At 45.2% G+C, this 23,133-nt stretch overlaps 1 protein-coding gene across 1 annotated transcript in view; it reads left to right on the top strand.

The window, feature by feature from the left end:
- The window catches only part of fto (FTO alpha-ketoglutarate dependent dioxygenase), a 137,133-nt gene extending 121,292 nt beyond the window's left edge, over positions 1–15,841 (top strand). Inside the window, exons 9-10 of the mRNA XM_056412673.1 lie at positions 13,444–13,584; positions 15,231–15,841. Of these exons, the coding sequence (XP_056268648.1) occupies positions 13,444–13,584; positions 15,231–15,237 (148 nt within the window). The 3' untranslated portion in view covers positions 15,238–15,841. The remainder of the gene's footprint in view (positions 1–13,443; positions 13,585–15,230) is intronic.
- Positions 15,842–23,133: the final 7,292 nt, after the last annotated feature.

The raw sequence follows: 23,133 nt of genomic DNA, 5'->3' as shown, positions 1-23,133 counted from the left end.
GCACCTCATCCCTGACCTTTGACCTCACATCGGATCAGGAAGATTTGACAGGTTGGACACAAGAATAGATGTCATGTGATCAGAATAAATATATATATATGATATTCTTTTGTATATATATTATATATATATATAAAATATATTATATATATATATTCTTTTGTATATATATTATATATTCTATTATAAATATATATATAAAATATATTATATATATATCTATTATATATATATATAAAACATATATTTTATATATATCATATATATATACTATATTCTTCTGTATATATTATATTATATAATATATATATATATGCCACCGGCACCACTTACCGGCTACATGGACGGGGACTAATGTTCAGTTGTCTGGGCCCGGTCCAAACCCTGTTTATCTCAACTTCTGTTGGCAGTCTCTCTCACACACACACACACACACACACACACACACACTACGCTCTGATTTAACCAGAGGCTGCCCCCCCCCCCCCCCCCCTCGCTCATCAAAGATTCATAAAGGCAAGCTCCTCAATGATTTTCTGTCTCTTCCCGTATTCACAGCTTGTTGTCCTCATCCTCCTCGTCTCCTGCCAGTCAGGCGGCGGAAGTCGGGCAGAATTACGGCTGAAGTGGCCGCTGGCTTCGAGAGAAAGGGGGAGGGGAGAGAGGGAGAGGGGCAAGAGGTCACAAATGGACAGTGACACGTTGATGTCGCACCAAAACTGTTGGGAGGGGAAAGGAGCCCCCCCCCCCCCCCCCGCCTCGTACTCTCCTTCCGCCCCAACCCTTGAGCCTCCGTGTGCGTCGTGACGGCTTCCAACGCTGGATCTAAAGCGAGCCCCAGTCACCCACCGGGCCCAGGGCGCGCCATCTGTAGCCCTCCCTGTCCTTCCGTGTGTGTGTGTGTGAGACTACGTTAAGTGTGTGTTTACCTCCTTATTTATGTGTGTGTGTGTGTGTGTGACCGTTTGCGTGCAGGCTTTACAAGTGTGTGTGTGTGTGTGTGTGCCTCAGCCTGTTAGTCTTGCTACTTACCAGGCTTAGCCAGATGAGGGCCACTCAGCCCGGATCTAATTCCTCCGACTCTGGCAGCACTTCACTCCCATCCCTCTCTTTCTCTCTCCCTCCCTCTCTCTCTTTTTGGCACTTTTTTTCCTCCCGTTTCTCAAGTGTGCATCTGTGACCTTGGCTGGCATCGGCGGGGGTTAAACTGTGGACTCTGAGATGTGGCCACAGCGATTTGGAGTCGTAATCTCGGTTTTTTTTTGGGGGGGGATCGGCGCTCCCATCTGGGCCTCCTCTAGCGAGAGAGGGGCTCAGCGAGAGGTTATCCCTCTCTTAACTCCCCACAGCTGACCCCGGATCAGCCGGGTAGCGACGGAGACTTTTAGTGAGAAGCATCCTCGCCGGGTTAAGGCGTGTGGAAAAAAAAAAATGATTGAGAGGAAACCAATGAAGAGTTTGATCCCTGTTACAACTCCATGTGTAATCCCTCGGTGGGGCCGTGCCAGCCTCTCGCTTGTGGCTGATGTCTTCTTGTTTTCTTTTGCACAAGCTGTGTGTATGTGTCACCTTCCCTTTGGCGGTGTGTGTTCGGCGTAGGACCAACGCCTGTGCCACTGTAGACAAAGGGTTGTGTTCCGCGCGGTCGGTTATTTAATAAAGGTTATTGTCACTACAAACACAACATCGCAGGTACCAGTTGGACCGCAAACAGCTTCTCTTTCAAGATCCACGACAACGTTCAATGACTGATTTGTACACACACACACACACACACACACACACACACACCTAGTCAAACAGACTCCACTTCACAGGCAGGTACATATGTATACACACACACACACACACCTTTGTGCTGCGTTCCCCGGCTCCGTGCATCCTGTTTGGTGCAGCGCCTCGGGCCCCGGGGCCGCCGCGCTCGGCTCGCCCAAAAACAAATTGCAGGCTGTTCACGGCGTCGTTTAAATGCCGAGGCTCCGTTTTTAATGACGCTATTTACTTAATAGGGTGAAACACAAACTGGTGTTCACGCAGCGGGGAGCGCCAGGTGATGCAGGAGTTCAAACACCTGGTCGCGGAGCATGAACACACACACACACACACACAGTGCTGTGTTACATGCACAATAGCCCTCTCTCAGGCTGCGACCACGAGATGAACTTTTTATTTTGTTTAACTGAAGAAAAAAATGCATCAAGGAAAGTTGTGACTCCTAAGTTACTCGATAACTTTATTTTACTATAAATAGAAGTTGTGGCTGTTGAATGTGAAGCTTTTTTAAATATTTGTCTCTTTGTTCGTCCATTCAAATATAAAGTAAAAGAAACTAACATTTGTAAAAATTCTTCCAAAAATACAAATGAATCATCGCAATTGACTCTAATTTTAACTTTATTTTACTATAAATATAAGTTGTATTTGATTAATGTGAAGCATATTTTCTATGTGCCACTCGTTTGTCCATTCAAAGCTTAATTAAAATAAAATATACTAACATTTGTAAAAATTCTGCCAAAATGTTTTTTTTCACAATTCACTCATTAGATTTTACATCATATTTATTGTATAAAGTTGCACAAATAACTCCGATAGTGGCACAAAACTGAGGAGTATGTCGTATTATAAATTGGAATATCTATCTTTAAAAAATGCATCAAGGAAAATTATGACTTATAAGTTACTAGATAACTTTATTTCACTATAAATATAAATTGTAGTTGTTGAATGTGAAGCTTTTTATTATTTTTGTCTCTTTGTTCGTCCATTCAAAGATAAAGTAAAAAATAAAAATAAATAACATTTGCCAAAAAAAAAAGATTATAATCATCGCAAATTTACTCTAATTAGATTTTAGATTGTACTAGGTGTACGAGTAATATTAAAGTATATTAAATTAGATAATCCTTTATTTAGTCCCACAGTGCATGGGGAAATTTCCCATTCAACAACTAAAACTTATATTTATAATATAATAAAGTTATCGAGTAACTTAGGAGTCACAACTTTCCTTGATGCATTTATAAAAGACAGATATTCCAATTTATAATACGACATACTCTTCACTTCTGTGCCACTCTCGGACTGACTGTTGCACCTTTATTCAAGAAATATGAAGTACAATCTAATTAGATTAAATTGCGATGATTATAATCTTTTTTTTGGCAGAATTTTTACAAAGGTTAGTTTCTTTTGTTTTACTTTATCTTTGAATGGATAAAAAAAGAAAGAGCGACACATATTTAAAAAAGCTTCACATTCAACAACTAAAACTTCTATTTCAGGATCACAGCAGCATTAGAGCTTTAATAAAAAATAAAAGATCAAAACACAATAATAATACTAAATACTAAATATACAGAGGAAACTAAATATATACACAAGGCGTGACCAAAGTGAGTTAAAGTATGTACTTTACATCCGTCAGTGCAAGTTGGAACATCTTTCTTTATGACATTTACATCATCCCGTCGTAGTGATCTGTATCTTTTGTCCCGCAAACACAAAGAATGACACAATTAACACGATCAAACGTCCCGTTTGTTTTTACGAGAGCGTCTCGTCTCTCCGCACGAAGCCGACGCCCACGACCTGTCGCTCTCTATTGCGTTCGAGATTTACCGCCCGTTTTTCGGCGGGGCGCGTCGCCTATCACTGCGTCGCCTATTGTGTCAACAGCCAGTTGACTTCTTGATTGCAGTTTGAACAGCATGTCATATTTACTCAAAGAACAACGCCCCCCCCCCCCCCAAGCACATTCAGTGTGCGTCTCCTTCTGGATGCGGTTACATGTTTCTGGAAACCCAATATGGTGTTGCGCAACAGTTCAAAAAACTTCTATCTCCCGGTTTTCTCTCGACAAAAGAGCTCCAGAACTCGACACCGGCGCGGCGGCCCGCAGCTACGAGGAGGATGACTTACAACCGGGGTATTGAAGTTGCAAAAGACTATAATTAGCCGGACCCACTTGACCCCCCCCCCCCCCCCCCCGCTGTGAATCGTGGTCGCGTTTTGAAATCGCGTGACTGGAGGGTCAGGTGTCGTCCGACGCCACTGGCGCTTGGCCAGGTGGGCGGGGCCACGCGACGGAGGGTAACGACAACAAAAAGATCCCTTTTTTTTTTTTTTTTACATGAACACTCCAACAACGAGTTTTCACAGCGTCGCGAGCCGTCGCCCTGGAACACTTGAGAGGTTTTTTTCTTTTTCTTAAATGGTTTATTTCATAAGCGACAGTGCACGTTGATAAAAACATTGCAGTAAATGTGCCAGTTAGCCAAGAGGCTGTTTTTCATCTGTAGTTGGTGCTTCTTCCTACTTCCTGATTCACCCGACGGCTGATTTACAGCCGCGAAGGAGTGCAGTGACCTCTTGACCCCCTCGCCGTCGAGTCCTCTCGTGGCTCCGTTTCCTCTCCTCGACAGAAGCGGCTCTAATGAGTTCAGCCCGTATGCATCTCAATGTTTCTCCGTGGTATTCGGGCCGTGTGGCTCGTCTGCGGCGGTGATGGAGGGGCTTGTTTTTGTTTTGAGCTCGGCGGCCGGCCCTACTTAGCGTCGTCTTCGGGGTGTTAGAAGGACGGCCGAGAGTAAACGTTTTGTTTTTGTTCTCTGCTTCTGTGGAGCTAGAATGTAGCCCGTAGCCCCTAGCATGTAGCCTGCAGACTGTAGCATGTAGCCTGTAGCATATCGCCCCTAGCATGTAGCCCATAGCATGTAGCATGTATCCCGTAGCCTGTAGCCCACAGCCCAAAGACTGGAGCCCATAGTATGTAGCCCATAGCATGTCACCCGTAGCCTGTAGCCTGTATCATGTAGCTCGTAGCCTGTATGCCATAGCCTGTAGCATGTAGCCCGTAGCCTGTATCATGTAGCTCGTAGCCTGTATGCCATAGCATGTAGCCTGTATCATGTAGCTCGTAGCCTGTATGCCATAGCCTGTAGCATGTAGCCCATAGCTTGTAGCCTGTAGCATGTAGCCTGTAGCCTCTATGCCATAGCTTGTAGCCCGTAGCCTGTATGCCATAGCTTGTAGCATGTAGCCCGTAGCCTGTATGCCATAGCTTGTAGCATGTAGCCCGTAGCCTCTATGCCATAGCTTGTAGCCTGTAGCATGTAGCCCGTAGCCTGTATGCCATAGCTTGTAGCCTGTAGCATGTAGCCTGTAGCATCTATGCCATAGCTTGTAGCATGTAGCCCGTAGCCTGTAGCCCATAGCTTGTAGCCTGTAGCATGTAGCCCGTAGCCTGTATGCCATAGCTTGTAGCCTGTAGGCCATAGCTTGTAGCATGTAGCCCGTAGCCTCTATGCCATAGCTTGTAGCATGTAGCCTGTAGCATGTAGCCTGTATGCCATAGCCTGTAGCCCGTAGCCTGTATGCCATAGCTTGTAGCCTGTAGCATGTAGCCGGGTACAGGTGGCTGCTCGGCCAAAAGCCTCAGCCACCCTCATTCCTCCCGTCAGCCTGGAGCGGACACACACACACACACACACACACACACACTCACACACACACACACACACACACACACACACTCACTCACTCACTCACTCACTCACTCACTCACACACACACACACACTCTCTCTCTCACACACACACACACACTCAGGTCTTCCGCCTCGGGGGGCGATCTGTCTCTCCGCCTGTCGGAGGAGTAAACGTCCAGGAGGGTCCTATCTGGTTGTCCTTTTTCCTGCCTCCTTTCTTTTTCTTTTTTATTACAACCTGATTGCATTTTAACAATAGTTGTCCGCTCGTAAATTCTGCGCCCCGTGTTGACGTTGGGCCGCATTCCACCCGCCGGCCCGGGGAGCAGGAGGGAGCGGGCCGGGCGCTCGCTAATTTGTTACGCCGTTAAGCACCTAATGGACGTCCACCTGGTTCTCAGAGCAGGAGCCGTAGTTCAGGGGAGGCTTTGCCTCTTTTGCACTTCCAGACTGCAATAGTGTTTTATTGCCTCCAATTATGAAGGCTATTTAGAGGCTACCTGTGTGTGTGTGTGTGTGTGTTACATCTGGTTCACCCTGCTCCAGACGGGGCAGCCAGCCAGGCCACATCAAACACGCTCTGGGTGTGAAGGAGGTGGGGGGGGGGGCTGTGCAGGTACCACGCACCTTCTTCTTCTTCTGTTCTGCCGTTGACTCCAACTCCCCCCCCCCCCCCCCCCATGCCATTAATTAGACTTGTGTATGTTTCATGTGGTCCAATGAGCAGCTGGCTGGAGGGACTCCTCACCGGCCCACCCAAAGGTACCCCCAATGCACCCTGGGAAGGATCATTGTGGCACGTTGGGGGGGGGGGGGGAGAGAGTGTTAAACACACCAACGCAGCAGCACCCACCTCTTTGCATCCCTCCCCCCTCCTCACCCCTCCTCCCACACCCCCATCTTGCTAATGCATTTCTGTGTGGTTTCCACCACCGTTAATTAAAGGGGAAAAGGAGTGCATCAGATGTTAGTTTTATTAGGCCGGGCTCCTTAGAGGGAATCCAAATGAAAGGAACATATGTCACGCGTTTGATGACGCCCCCTCCCACCGCCCACCTCACCACACTCACACAAAGTGTCCAGTCAGCAGCCGTCTGCAGACACAATAGCGTGCCGATTGATCCCGAGGAAGCCGAGGCTTCGAGACGCTGTGTGTGTGTGTGTGTGTGTGTGTGTGTGTGTGTGTGTGTGTGTGTGTGTGTGTGTGTGTGTGTGTGTGTGTGTGTGTGTGTGTGTGTGTGTGTGTGTGTGTGTGTGTGTGTGTGTGTGTGTGTGTGTGTGTGTGTGTGTGTGTGTGTGTGTGTGTGTGTTCAGGCTCTAATGAGGGCAGCCATGTCAGCTCACAGGCCCTCCCGGAGTCCTGGGTGGTGGTGTGCAGGTTGAGATCCCCCCCCCCCCGCGTGTCGGGCCTTGTTCCGTCACATTGCCCTCTGCGTGACATCACTGATGTCTTGCGCAACACTGTGGGAAGATGAGCATGTCTATAAACGCTCTCGGCCTCTCGGATACATAACTGCGTGATGCTCGGAGACAGATGTGCTCCGTCGTTCATTTCTCACTCGACGCGGATACCTGCTCCACACGGAGAATAATATACTCTTTTTCTTTTTCTCCTCCCGCGACTCGATTGCACGCCTTACCTCCAGGGGCCCCGGCGTGATTTACGAGACACACGCCTGTTTCTTCACGACTTGTTAGATTGCATTCTCCGCTATCGGGGCACTGAGGGTTTGCCAAGACCGTAAAACTTCACACCTGCGCAGGTTCGCTCAAAAGGGGGGGGGGAGCAGAAGGAAGCAGGTGAGCCGAGGTATTCCGCTTCCCTTGATCAGCGCGGATAACACGGCTCTGCGTTGACGGACGGATGATTGATTGATGTTCGGAGCCTTGTCATGCGGAGCTAATGCGTTGGAGGGCACGGCGCATATTTCGAAGATTTTGCAATGCACATGTCTAATTAATCTTGTTTCTGTTTCTGTCTCCTCTCTTTTTTTCTGTGTTGGCAGATGACAATGTAGAAAACATGCAGGTAGCATTCGACACACGTGTGAAGGTTTTAGTCCGTAAATGTCATGTTATAAGGGGCGACTGGGGGGTTAGCGGGTCCGTCTTCCAATCAGGGGGTTGGCGGTTCAAACCCCGCCCTCGTCGATGTGTCCTTGAGCAAGGCGCTTAACCCAGAGTTGCCCGCCGTCCCGTAGCTGTGTGTGAATGTAACATGTAAAGTGTCTTTGAGTACCTTAAAAAGCGCTATATAAATTAAATGGATTATTATTAATATAAGATACATTTGTAAGGTGAACTCAATATATATATATATATTGATATATATATATATAAATATTTATAGAAATATGTGTAAATATAAATATTTCTACATACATATTTATAGAAATATGTGTGAATATAAATATTGATGTATATATAAATATATATATGTGTGTATATATGTATATATACATTTGTAAGGTGAACTGAATATATATATATATTGATATATTGATATATATATATATCGATATATATATATACAAATATTTATAGAAATATGTGTAAATATAAATATTTCAACATACATATTTATAGAAATATGTGTGAATATAAATATTTATGTATATATAAATATATATATATATATGTGTGTATATATATAAATATTTATGTGTATTTATATATATATATGTATATATTTATAAATATATATACTCTTGAATATATATATATATATTTACTAGATTGTTTTTGATGAAATGCGATTAAACCTCAAACCAAAACCCTGCAATACTTTTATTTAAGGCACTATTTTGTCCTACAAAACCTTTAAAGGACACATTCGACATGCCGGTGCAGCACAAAGGTCATTTAAATGTCGCTCACGTAAAACAACAATCAAGTTTAGAAATAACACCTGAGCCTCTGTATATCAGGGAGGCGTGACTCCACCCCTTTTCCCCCCTGAAACGAGTTCCCGAGTCCAGCCGCTCGGTCCCGTGTGATCCTGTGTGGTTACAGATGACCCGCCCCCCCCCCCCCCTCCTGTAGCCATGATGCAATAAGCGCCGTCTCCTCTCCGCGTCCTCCGGGCTCTTCCTCGCCGCCGCGCTCATCTATCAGTGTAATTGCGGCGAGTTGGAAGCGTTGATGTTGTCTATTAGGCGGATCTCCATCCTGTTAAAGGCGCAAGAGGGCCTTTTAATGTATGCCCCCCCCCCCACACCGCGGCCAGAGACGGAGAGGGCTGCTGCTGATGATGATGATGATGATGATGGTGGTGGTGGTGGTGGTGACGGTGATATCGGACCACCCTGCACTCCTCTAACGAGCCTCTCAGAGAGAGAGAGAGAGAAGCAACAAAGTGAAACCGAGGTTAATCATTTTATTTACTCTCTCTCTCTCTCTCTTCCTATCCTTTAACCGAGTGACGGAGCAAGGACCATGGAGGAGGGTGGAGGGGGGGGGGGTAAATCGATGGGGAGCGCATTACAGTAAAACCTATTGATCAGGAGGCCTGCGAGCGGCGCGTCGGTGGCGGAGACGGTGGAATGATGCAATGCTTAAAGGAATTTATCCTTTGACTTCTACATTAACCCCTTATTGACTGCTGCGCCCGTCCATAATTAACACTCACTTTAGCTAAAGTGGTTAGTCCGAAGGGGGGCGGAGCTTACCCCCCCCTCCGCCGCCGCAGTTTCAAGTGCACGGCCGCGGCGTGGACGGTGGGAGTAGCGGCCTCGATGGAGTCCTGGAGAGCTCTCGCCTTCACGCGGCGTCCGGAGGGACCCGGGGCCTCTCGGGTTTCAGGGCCAATTGAAATGAGTGATTGTGTTGCCAATCTCTGTTGACCGAGCGCCAGATGGGGCAGTTAGGCCCATATCTGTCTGGGGTTAATCCATTGGAACACACACACACACACACACACACACACACACACGCGCGCCGTACAATACAAACCTCTTTGTCTTTGACCTTAACTTTTAAGGCGCTCCGCCGCGGGAACGTCTCGTTGAAGCTTAAGGCGGCTCGCTTGATATTGACTTTTTGTTGTTGTTGTTGTTTGGTTCCATCTTGGCGGCGCCGCGTGAACATTGTGTACGAGCGTGCGCCCGACTTGAGGAGGAGGAGGAGGAGAGTGTGTTCTCTCTCTCACACACACATATTCTCTCTCTCACACACACACACACACATATTCTCTCTCACACACACACACACACATATTCTCTCTCTCTCACACACACACACACACATATTCTCTCTCTCTCACACACACACACACACACACATATTCTCTCTCTCTCTCACACACACATATTCTCTCTCACACACACATATTCTCTCTCACACACACACACACATATTCTCTCTCTCTCACACACACACACACATATTCTCTCTCTCACACACACACATATTCTCTCTCTCACACACACATATTCTCTCTCTCTCACACACACATATTCTCTCTCACACACATATTCTCTCTCTCTCACACACACATATTCTCTCTCTCACACACACACACACATATTCTCTCTCTCTCACACACACACATATTCTCTCTCTCTCACACACACACACATATTCTCTCTCACACACACACATAATCTCTCTCTCACACAGACATATTCTCTCTCTCTCACACACACACACACATATTCTCTCTCTCACACACACACATATTCTCTCTCACACACACACACATATTCTCTCTCTCTCACACACACACATATTCTCTCTCTCACACACACATATTCTCTCTCACACACACATATTCTCTCTCTCACACACATATTCTCTCTCTCACACACACACATATTCTCTCTCTCACACACACACACACATATTCTCTCTCTCTCACACACACATATTCTCTCTCTCACACACACATATTCTCTCACACACACATATTCTCTCTCTCACACACACATATTCTCTCTCTCACACACACACACACACATATTCTCTCTCTCACACACACACACACATATTCTCTCTCTCACACACACACATATTCTCTCTCTCTCACACACATATTCTCTCTCACACACACACACACATATTCTCTCTCTCACACACACACACACATATTCTCTCTCTCACACACACATATTCTCTCACACACATATTCTCTCTCTCTCACACACACACATATTCTCTCTCTCACACACATATTCTCTCTCTCACACACACATATTCTCTCTCTCACACACACACACACATATTCTCTCTCTCTCACACACACATATTCTCTCTCTCACACACACATATTCTCTCTCTCTCACACACACATATTCTCTCTCTCACACACACATATTCTCTCTCTCACACACACATATTCTCTCTCTCTCACACACACACACACATATTCTCTCTCTCACACACATATTCTCTCTCTCACACACACATATTCTCTCTCTCTCACACACACACACACACACATATTCTCTCTCTCACACACACATATTCTCTCTCTCACACACACACATAATCTCTCTCTCTCTCACACAGACATATTCTCTCTCTCTCACACACACATATTCTCTCTCACACACACATATTCTCTCTCTCACACAGACATATTCTCTCTCTCACACACACATATTCTCTCTCTCACACACGCATATTCTCTCTCTCACACACGCATATTCTCTCTCTCACACACATATTCTCTCTCACACACATATTCTCTCTCTCTGTATGCCAGCCATGTCCTCCTCCTCCTCCTCCTCCTCCATCATCTGAAGTGGCGCTTCCTTTAATTCGCTCCACTAAATAAATGATGAGAGCATTTAAACACGCGGCTCGTCGCAAAGCCCCAAGGTCGCCTAATCGTATTATTTATGAAGTGATGTGCTACATAATGGTACTTAGTGCGTGTTAACAGAAGCTATTATCGGGCCCGGTCCGGAGCGCCGCAGATATATCGGGCCGGTGGACGTTTAACGGCGCCGCTCGCCGGCCGTGATGCAGCGGCTCTTTTAAAAAAAAGGTCCGACCGAAACACAGCAGCACTTAGGCCGAGGGCGGCGGAGGAACGCCGAGCGGCGGAGGAGGAAATGGATAACTGCAACACCCCCCCCCCCTCTCTCTCTCCCTCCCCCTCCTTCTGGCTGTCCCCCCCCGACTACTTGAACATCCCCTAGAGAGAGAGAGGACAGACTCTGGTATCATGACTGGCTCAAGAAGGAAATGTTAGGCCACCACACACACACATGCCATCCTCCTGTCCCTCGCTCACCCCCCGGGGTCAGGGGTCAGTCTCATCTGTCAGGAGGCAGAGGGGGGGGGCAGATTTACACCGACAGCAGAGAGCAACACCGAGTCACGGCAGTAAATATTTACACCGCTGACAAAAGGGGTGTGTGTGTCCGTGTGTGTGTGTGTCTGTTGGGGGTCCCAACTATGTAGACATTACAACTAAAGCCAGATTATTCATCATAGTTCACCGTAGACGCAGCGACGGGGAGAAACGGTGGTGCCTTGCTCAAGGACACGTCGACTAGGGCGGGGATTGAACCGCCAACCCTCTGATTGGAAGACGGACCTTTAGAAACACTTTTGTATAAAGATCATTAGTTATATTATCATTAGTTATATTATCATTAGTTATATTATCACTAGTTATATTATCATTAGTCATATTATCACTAGTTATATTATCACTAGTTATATTATCATTAGTTATATTATCACTAGTCATATTATCATTAGTCATATTATCACTAGTTATATTATCACTAGTTATATTATCACTAGTTATATTATCACTAGTCATATTATCACTAGTTATATCATCAATAGTTATATTATCACTAGTTATATTATCACTAGTTATATTATCATTAGTTATATTATCACTAGTTATATTATCATTAGTTATATTATCATTAGTCATATTATCACTAGTTATATTATCACTAGTTATATTATCACTAGTTATATTATCACTAGTTATATTAATTCAGTTTATTTGTATAGCCCAATTTCACAAATTACAAATTTGTCTCGAGTGCTTTACAATCTGTACACATAGACATCCCTGACCTTTGACTTCACATCGGATCAGGAAAAACTCCCAAATAACCCTTCAGAGGGAAAAAAGTGAAGAACCCTTCAGGAGAGAACAGAGGAGGATCCCTCTCCAGGATGGACAGAACAATAGATGTCATGTGACCAGAAGGACAGATTTAGAGTTAAAATACATTCAATGAATATGAAAGTGTATGAATTAAGAGAGAAAGAGAGAGGACATGTGTGAGTGTGTGTGTCTGTGTGTGTGCAGGCGAGTGTGAGTGAGAGACAGAAATGACACGTGTGTGTGTGAGTGGGTGTGTGCACAAGGAAACTGGAGATATTTACTCTCACACAGACACACACTCACACACACACACTCACACACAGACACACACTCACACACAGACAAACACTCACACACAGACACACACACACACAGACAATCATACAAGTCCTCCCTATCTCTCTTTCTCTTTCTCACTCACACACACACACACACACACTCCCTCGTCCCCCGGAGGTTCTAATTGAGGCCGCTCTTATTAGCGGTCATAAAACCGGAGCGGAAACACACGCCGGCTGCCTCCTGGTCAAACACACATTACCACTGTGTGTTTAGAGTTAACACACACACACACACACACACACACATCATTGACTTAACAACATGACATTTCTGGGGTCGACCCCCCTTTAAAGACACTTCACTCAATACAGAAGACCCAGAGAGAAGAGAGTCCTCCTCCTCCTCTTACTTGACGAGCGGCTCGAAGATGAAGAGACGTCCAGAAAGAAAAGAAAAAGAAAAGAGAAATAATAGAGAAAGAGAAAGAGAAAGTTAACCGTGTGGCCGTCACCGACGGGTGTCTCCCAGTGGGCTTCCTGACGGGTGGGAGGAGTTAAGGAGTTAACGGGTGCGCTTGTTTCCTGTGCCGTTGCCTCAGGTGCCACTCCAGTCTGGCCCAGACGCTGCCCCCCCAGGAGGCCCCGGTGGACCGGCCCTTCTGGGCCGCGGGGGACCCCGACATGCCGCTGCCCTTTGACCTCGCCGACATCATCAACCGGGTGGAGTCGCTGATCTGGAGGTGAGACGTCGGCGTGTGGACTTATGAGTCGCGTGTACTTGTTGTGTACATGTTGTGTACATGCAACTTGTTTACTTGCTTCTCATCTGGGATTTAATGATCTTTCTTTTAATTATTTTCACACTTTGATGCTTCTGTAATTATTTACAGACCGACGCATAAAGAAGAGTTGTGTAATATATCTATATATATATATATTTATATGTATATATTTATATGTATATATATATATTATATTTATATATTATATGTATAAATTTATATATATATATATTATATGTATATATAGATATTATATGTATAAATTTATATATATATATATTATATGTAGGTATATTATATGTATATATTTATATATATATATTATATTTATATATATATATATTATATGTATATAGTGATATATATATTATTTATATATGTATATATTTATATATATTATATATATGTGTGTATATATTTATTAGTGCTGTGAAAAATAAGGCGTTAACTCAGTTAATTAAATTACAGGTTTAACTAGTTTTTAAAAACGCATTTAACGCATGCGCAGAATGAGCTTCCAATCCGTCTGTTGTTGGTCGTCTCTCCAGCAGCGTGTCATTCTGTCTCTACGTGTCGCGTTAACACGACTCCGATCTCCGTCTCGCGCCGCAGAGCTTGGATACCGGCGTGTGCGCGCACATCGGGACAAAAAAAAGTCACTTGCACCCCCCCCCGTCAACAACTCTTCTCGGAGCTCTTGCCTGTCTTGAGAGCCCTGTAAATGTATATATGTGATTAATCATGATTAATCCACAGAAACCTGTGATTAACCTGATTAAAAATGTTAATCGTTTCACAGCCCTAATATTTATATATTTATAACCCTAACCCACTCACAACACACTCACAACACACTCACAACACACTCACAATACACTCACAACACACTCACAACACACTCACAATACACTCACAACACACTCACAACACACTCACAATACACTCACAACACACTCACAACACACTCACAACACTCACAACACACTCACAACACACTCACAATACACTCATAACACTCACAATAGACTCACAACACACTCACAACACACTCACAATACACTCACAACACACTCACAACACACTCACAACACACTCACAATACACTCACAATACACTCACAACACACTCACAATGCACTCACAATACACTCACAACACACTCACAACACACTCACAACACACTCACAACACACTCACAACACACTCACAATACACTCACAACACACTCACAATACACTCACAACACACTCACAACACACTCACAACACACTCACAACACACTCACAATACACTCACAACACACTCACAACACACTCACAACACACTCACAACACACTCACAACACACTCACAACACACTCACAATACACTCACAATGCACTCACAACGCACTCACAACACACTCACAATACACTCACAATGCACTCACAACACACTCACAACACACTCACAATACACTCACAACACACTCACAACACAATGATTAAACATGTGTTTCCTGTACATCTGCATTCAGGCGTAGAGCCTTTCAATAAGGACCTTATTTCCAATTATGATGATGATGAAATATAAATCTTTTTTTCCATAATGTCTTTCCTTCCAACAGGATGTGAAGGATGGAGAGAGGAAGTGAGGAAGTGAGGAAGTGAGGAAGAGGAACAACCCCCAGCTCCTCTGAAGTCTCCACGCCATCGGCTGAGAGGACAGAGATTAGATTAGATTGGTCCATGTAACCCAGACAGTCTTCTACACACACACACACACACACACACACACACACACACACACACACACACACACACACACACACTCTGCGGGCCGATCCACAAAGACACGAAAATCCACTTTTCAAAAACAGCCAGAAAAGATGGCCGCCGTCAGAGTCCTCTCACCACACGCTGTTAACATGTAGAGCGCACTCTCCTCTCCTTTCCTCTCCTTTCCTCTCCTCTTCTTTCTTTCCTTTACTTTCCTTTCCTCTTCTCTTCTTTCTTTCCTTTACTTTTCTCTTCTTCTTTTTACTTCTGAAGTTTTTTCCAAGATGTTAACGGTTGCCAAACATTGTTTGTTGTCTCCTCTTCGTCCCTCTTGTTTGTTTGTTGTTGTCTCCTCTTCTTCCCTCTTGTTTGTTTGTTGTTGTCAGAGATTTGTTTGAACATCTCTGAGCACAGATTACGCAAAATGAATAAAAATATAAATAAAGAAACAACCTGCATCCCTCTGTTCTCCGGCTGAGTTTGTCCTCTATTATTATTTAATAACAACACAATGCTCTCTCTCTTTCTCATTGCTTCCTCTCTCTCTCATTGCTCTCCCTCTCTGTCTCTCTCCCTCTCTCTCTCATTGCTCTCCCTCTCTGTCTCTCTCCCTCTCTCTCTCATTGCTCTCCCTCTCTGTCTCTCTCTCTCTCTTTCTCATTGCTTCCTCTCTCTCTCATTGCTCTCCCTCTGTCTCTCTCCCTCTCTCTCTCATTGCTCTCCCTCTCTGTCTCTCTCCCTCCCTCTCTCATTGCTCTCCCTCTGTCTCTCTCCCTCCCTCTCTCATTGCTCTCCCTCTCTGTCTCTCTCCCTCTCTCTCTCATTGCTCTCTCTCTCATTGCTCTCTCCCTCCCTCTCTCATTGCCCTCCCTCTCTCATTTCTCTCCCTCTCTCTCTCATTGTTCTCTCTCTCTCATTGCTCCCTCTCTCTCATTGCTCTCCCTCTGTCTCTCTCCCTCCCTCATTGCTCTCCCTCTCTGTCTCTCTCCCTCTCTCTCTCATTGCTCTCTCTCTCATTGCTCTCTCCCTCCCTCTCTCATTGCCCTCCCTCTCTCATTGCCCTCCCTCTCTCATTGCTCTCCCTCTCTCTCTCATTGTTCTCTCTCTCTCATTGCTCTCCCTCTCTCTCATTGCTCTCCCTCTCTCTCATTGTTCTCTCTCTCTCATTGCTCCCTCTCTCTCATTGCTCTCTCTCTCTTATTGCTCTCTCCCTCCCTCTCATTGCTCTCCCTCTCTCTCATTGCTCTCTCTCATTGCTCTCCCTCTCTCTCTCATTGCTCTCCCCCTCTCTCTCTCATTGCTCTCTCTCTCGCATTGCTCTCTCCCTCCCTCTCATTGCTCTCTCTCTCATTGCTCTCCCTCTCTCTCTCTCATTGCTCTCCCTCTCTCTCTCTCATTGCTCTCTCTCTCATTGCTCTCCCTCTCTCTCTCATTGCTCTCTCTCTCTCATTGCTCTCCCTCTCTCTCTCATTGCTCTCTCTCTCTCATTGCTCTCCCTCTCTCTCTCATTGCTCTCCCTCTCTCTCTCATTGCTCTCTCTCTCATTGCTCTCTCTCTCATTGCTCTCTCTCTCATTGCTCTCCCTCCCTCTCTCATTGCTCTCTCTCTCATTGCTCTCTCTCTCATTGCTCTCCATCTCTCTCTCTCTCATTGCTCTCTCTCTCATTGCTCTCCCTCTCTCTCTCATTGCTCTCTCTCTCTCTCATTGCTCTCCCTCTCTCTCTCATTGCTCTCTCTCTCTCATTGCTCTCCCTCCCTCTCATTGCTCTCTCTCTCATTGCTCTCCCTCTCTCTCTCTCTCTCATTGCTCTCCCTCTCTCTCTCTCTCTCATTGCTCTCCCTCTCTCTCTCGCCCGGGTGAGTCGCCCGTCCCTTAAACATTTTAAAGAGCGATGGCAGTCGCATGCAAAGTCGGCCGAAACGAGTAATCCCCGACATTTGAATGACGTTGCTGCGACTCGAGTCCTCTGCACACGCACACGCGTGTTCCTTTCACTACAAACGCCACGCCGCCATTTCACTGCCTCTGGTTCAGGAACCAGGCGGCATCGGGCCGACGGGCCGATCGCCCTCACAGTCCTCACCTTCTGACACGCCAGTCATCAATTACCTTCAACGGCATGTCAGCTGGGACCCCCGACCCTGAGGGGGTGAAGACAATGGGAGGTCAAACAAATAGATTTAAGAGGAAAAAACAACGTTTTGGTTTGAAGGCAAACAAACGTCGACCAACGCGGTCAAATATTCACCAGTAGAACAAAGAGAAATACTTTAAACCACTTCAGATCATTTGAATCAGTTAACACTGGAGGCACCAAATATGGTAGTATACATATATGTATATATACATATATGTATATTTGTGTATATATATGTGTATATATATAATAGTATATATATGTGTATATATATACACAATATAAGATGCATATAATATATATGTAATCTATATAATATTATTAATATTAAATATATCTGATATATAATATTATATATACAATTTAAGATACATAAAATATATATATGTTATATATAAAATAAATAGATTGTTTCTATAATATATATATTATTATATATGTAATATATATATACAATAATATAAGATACATATAATATATATGTAATATATATATAATATTATATATACATGTGTATATATATAATGTATGTATATATATATATGTATGTGTATAATGTATGTTGTGGTAATGATTGAAATGTGTCAACTACAAAAAGGATCAACATGATATTTTGGTTCACTCTTTAAAGAGAAGAGTAAAGTAAAGTGGTGCTGATGAGCTCAGGTGTGTGACTGAGGCCGCTTGGCCACGCCCACCTGGCCACGCCCCCTAGAGGAAAGTATACACACAAACCCAGAAACACAGCAATAAAATATATCCATACTAGAAAGCTAATGACATTCCTTTGTTGTTGGACGTGGACACAATGGTTCCATGTTATTGTGAACTGAATTAATTATCGTATATTTGAGTCGTGGACATTAAAGATAAGTTACAACAGTTTTTGACATATTGGGGGAAATGTGTTCCATACGTAACACCTCATAGACCTGATTATATTTAAATAAATCAATGAATGTCTAGAGAATCGATCACTCCCTGGATTTATGTTGTTTTATTTAGGTCTCTGTTGTTGTTGTCTGTCCCGTTTTACACGTCTTGCTATTAACAATGTGTCTAAATACTTAAATAAAACATACTTAAATAAAAAATACTTAAATAAATACTAAATACTTAAATAAAAATAAATACTTAAATAAAAAATAAATACATAAATAATAATAAATACTTAAATATAAAAAAGAGTTATTCGAAGCGTACTCTACAACAAAGAAGCTTTCTGTTGTCTCTAAACTTCAAAGGAGCTGTTTGGCTGAGCAGACCAATCAGCTCCGACGACGGAAGGATTGATGTTTTGATTGATGTATTGATTGATGGATTGATGTATTGAGTGATGTCACTGTCAGCGTTGAAGCGATGGCTAATGTCTCCAAAACCCTCGACTCCCCGCCAGCGGACCGCCGGCGTCCCCGAGGTCAGCCGTGTTAACCACTTCCTGTCCAGCGGCTGAGCGACCGAGTGAAGTACGAGCTCGTCCCCCCGGGGGGTCGACTGGAGAACCCCCCCCCCCACTTGAAGAGGTAATTACACAGAGGGCCACAGGTATGCATTGTTCTGGCCGGGTCAGCCGCCGGCCTCCATCAGGCCGACAATAGGTGAGCTGAGAGATAAAATAACCAGGTGTACTGTGGGAGAGGCATCGGCTCGGGGTCGCAGCCCGGGCCACAGGTCCAGAGCCCGGACCACTGGGTCACAGCTCGGACCACAGGTCCAGAGCCCGGACTACTGGGTCACAGCCCGGACTACTGGGTCACAGCCCGGACCACAGGTCCAGAGCCCGGACTACTGGGTCACAGCCCGGACCACTGGGTCACAGCCCGGTGGTTCAGAACAAAGTGGGTCAAATCCTTTATAATGAAATGTGTAAAAACTAAATGTGTGTGTGTGTGTGTGTGTGTGTGTGTGTGTGTGTGTGTGTGTGTGTGTGTGTGTGTGTGTGTGTGTGTGTGTGTGTGTGTGTGTGTGTGTGTGTGTGTGTGTGTGTGTGTGTGTGTGTGTGTGTGTGTGTGTGATGGGGCGGGGCCTGAGAGCCAGTAGTAATTGTAGGAGCTGGAGATAGCATCGCGCTGAGTGCCGGCTGTCAGCGGCGAGGCCGCCGCGCTCGTTAGTCACGACACGGAGAACACCAGAACACTTCTGAATAACTTCTATCTATCTTTATATTTACCTGTGTCTGTCTCCACTACGTATTAGAGTGAGAGAAAAGTGATGTTGGAGTGTGAGATACTGAGCTCACCCCTCTCACCCTCTTACATGTCTCACCCGTCTCACCCTCTCACCGTTAGCAGCCTTTTTTTCTCTGGGATTAAGCGGGTCGTTTTCCAGCGTTAGCGGCTCGTCCGCCGAGTGTTCCTGAAGTCCAGCCGAGCCGAATGGAGTCATCTGCATCTCATCCCCACACACACATGCACACACATGCACATGCACACACACACTCACCAGCACTCCAGGAGGGAGAAAAGGCTTGTAGGCTATAGCACCACTTCATTTTAGAAAGACAGGCTGAGGAGGAGGAGGAGGAGGAGTCAAACACCGTGAGCCATTTAAATACTCGAGCAATGATAACACACATAATTAACCCGTAGTAACAAAGTACCGGTACTTTAGTTTTAACTACCTGCTTAAGGAAAGAATACCAACGTCCACTGACCTTCACTGACCTTCACTGATAGTCGAGGTCATTTTACGCTGTTTGTTTTCCACAGTTTCCTTCGCCTGGTCGAAGACGAGAACAGAGCGACAGTAAAGACCCAACGAGGCAACGATGGACCGACGTGTTGATTCTGCCATTATTGTCAAAATGTCTTTCAATATAAATATAAAAGAGAGAACCTAGAACCACAGACGCATCCTTGGATTTATTTTGAATATACATTTTTTTAAAACAACTTTTTAGATTTGGGATTATGTTCTAACGGTTGTAAAAAAAAAAAAGTCTAAATAAATGAGATTGTAGATCAAAAATCCAGTTGAAGAAACGAGGGCGAACATTTCCAAAGAAAAAGAAAGGCGTAAACATCGCAGGTTTAGATCCTAATCGTTTGCTCAGGACTAGCTGCTTCTGCACCGCCGCCATCTTTAAAGCTTCCAGATGAACAGGTGAGTATCGGCTGATTTGAGGGGCAGGTAGACGTGTGTGTGTGTGTGGGGTTAAAAGAGTGTGTGATGCATTCGTCGCTGACCTCATCTGCTCCAACCTTGAGGATGATTTGCTTGCTGGCCTCCCAAAACACACACACACACACGCACACGCACGCACACGCACACACACACACGCCAACTCTGCTGGCCCTTTGATTGACAGCTCTTCAAATGAGTGTCTGAGTGGCGCCGGGCTCCGGCCCTCCGAGTAAGTGGGCCGTCAAATTACATCCAGGGGGTCGGCTCGGCTCCGGCACTCGGGAGATCTCTTTATTTGTCTGTATATTTGCTCGGTTTAAATATTTGGTGTGTGTGGGGGGGAATAAATACAAATATTGAATTTTCTGTCCCCCGGTCAGAAGTCCTTTATATTTAGTTAATAAAGAGCAAGAGGAGGCTGTTTGCCCAGAGAAGTGGAGGTTAGAGGGACTTCATCTCAGGGAGTCCTCGGAGAGACGTGACCTCCTCCTCCTGCAGGAGAGGCCTGGGTACTCTCTCTCTCTCTCTCTCTCTCTCTTTCTCTCTCTCTCTGGATTTCCCGGGCTGCGTCCAGGTTAAACTCTTGATTGCCTCGGCGGTGGGGGGCTCAGCCGGTCCCTGTGGGTGGGGGGGGGTTCTGTGTTGGCTGGTCGGGCTGCTGGTGCTGGAGACGACAAAGACTTATTAATATAGATGATGAAGACGACCTCTGACAGCAGCTCCACCTCCGTCTCGCTCTCTCCATCCACACACAGAAACATGGAGGTGACACCTGGAACCGAAAATGGTTCTTCAGAGCGATGCCATAGAAGAACCATTTCTGGTTCCTCAAAGAACCTTTTAAACCAGGGTTCTTTAAATAACCATTTCCTTAAAGAGTTCTTCAAAGAACCTATAAAGGTGTCTCAAAGCACCTTCAAAAACGGTTCTTTAAGGCCCCATTTCTGGTTCCACAGAGAACCTTTTAAACCAGGGTTCTTTAAATAACCATTTCCTTAAAGAGTTCTTCAAAGAACCTATAAAGGTGTCTCAAAGCACCTTCGAAAACGGTTCTTTAAGGCCCCATTTCTGGTTCCACAAAGAACCTTTCAAACCAGGGTTATTTAAAGTACCATTTCCTTAAAGAATTCTCAAAGAACCTTCAAATAAATGGTTCTTAAAGGCACCATTTCTGGTTCCACAAAGAACCTTTCAAACCACGATTATGTAAAGAACCATGTCATTAAGAGTTCTTCAAAGAACCTATGAAGGTGCCTCAAAGAAGCTTCAACCAATGGTTCCTTAAAGCACCATTTCTGGTTCCTCAAAAACCTTTCAAACCAGGGTTCTCTAAAGAACTATTTCCTTAAAGAGTTCTTCAAAGAACCTAAAAAGAAATGGTTCTTTAAGGCACCCTTTATGGTTCCACACAGAACCTTTCAAACCAGGGTTTTTAAAAGAACTATTTCCTTAAATGGTTACACAAAGAACCTATAAAGGTGTCTCAAAGAAGCTTCACAAAATGGTTCTTTAAGGCACCATTTATGGTTCCAAAAAGATCCTTTCAATCCAGGGTTCTCTAAAGAACCATTTCCTGAAAGAGTTCTTCAAAGAACCTATAAAGGTGTCTCGAACGGAAATAAAAGATTCTCCAGTCGGTGATGGTTCTCCGTAGAACCACAAAGCCTTTTAAAGAACCCCTTTAGAACCCTTATGGTTCCTCTTCCTCTCCATTACTCTCCGTATCACACCACCTCTACGCTGTTTCTCTTCCTGTCCTTTTGATGCTCTTCTCTCCATTCCTTAAAACACCGGAGGAACATTTCACTGCAGCCAAACGCGCACGATCAATACCCCCCCCCCCCATCTCCCCCCACTAGTGGGATTCATTCAAACCGGACACGCTGTAAATGTGGGCATCTGCGGTGTAAAGGCTGCTACCAGGACACACTGCGTGTGAGTGTGTGTGTGAGTGTGTGTGTGTGTGTGCGTGTGTGTGTGTGCGTGTGTGTGTGTGTGTGTGTGTGTGTGTGTGTGTGTGTGCGCCTGGCGGCCTCGAGGCCCTCTCGTCTTGTCGCATGCGGCCGCATCACACGAGGGCTTCGATCCCGAGGACCCGGGCGCCGCCGCTCTACGTCCCGACGCCTCTCTGCCACTAAAATAAGAAATGAAGACAACGGAACACGACTCGCTCGGCTAATCGATGGTGTGTGTGTGTGGGGGGGGGGGGGGGGGATCGCATCCGCTTATAAAACATGTCGACGGCTGTCGGGTCCTGTAAGTCAACGGTAAAGTCATCCTGCAAAAACGAACGCTGCACACCGAGAGAACCCGGCCTCCTCCTCCTCCTCCTCTCCTCCTCGGCTGTGTTAATGCCCCCCCCCCCACCCCGTCTCGGTGCTCCACCCCTGCCATTGATTCTTGTTTAAAAGGCTACGGGTAGTCGATAGCGCCTCCTCATCGCCATCTGTCTCTATTTACTAATAAATAAAGTGCAGAGCATTGACTACTC

This window comes from Pseudoliparis swirei, chromosome 4, assembly GCF_029220125.1.
Source record: "Pseudoliparis swirei isolate HS2019 ecotype Mariana Trench chromosome 4, NWPU_hadal_v1, whole genome shotgun sequence".
Classification (NCBI taxonomy): Eukaryota; Metazoa; Chordata; class Actinopteri; order Perciformes; family Liparidae; genus Pseudoliparis; species Pseudoliparis swirei.
Note: the sequence above shows the minus strand (reverse complement) of the source record. Positions and strands in the feature narration are given on the sequence as shown.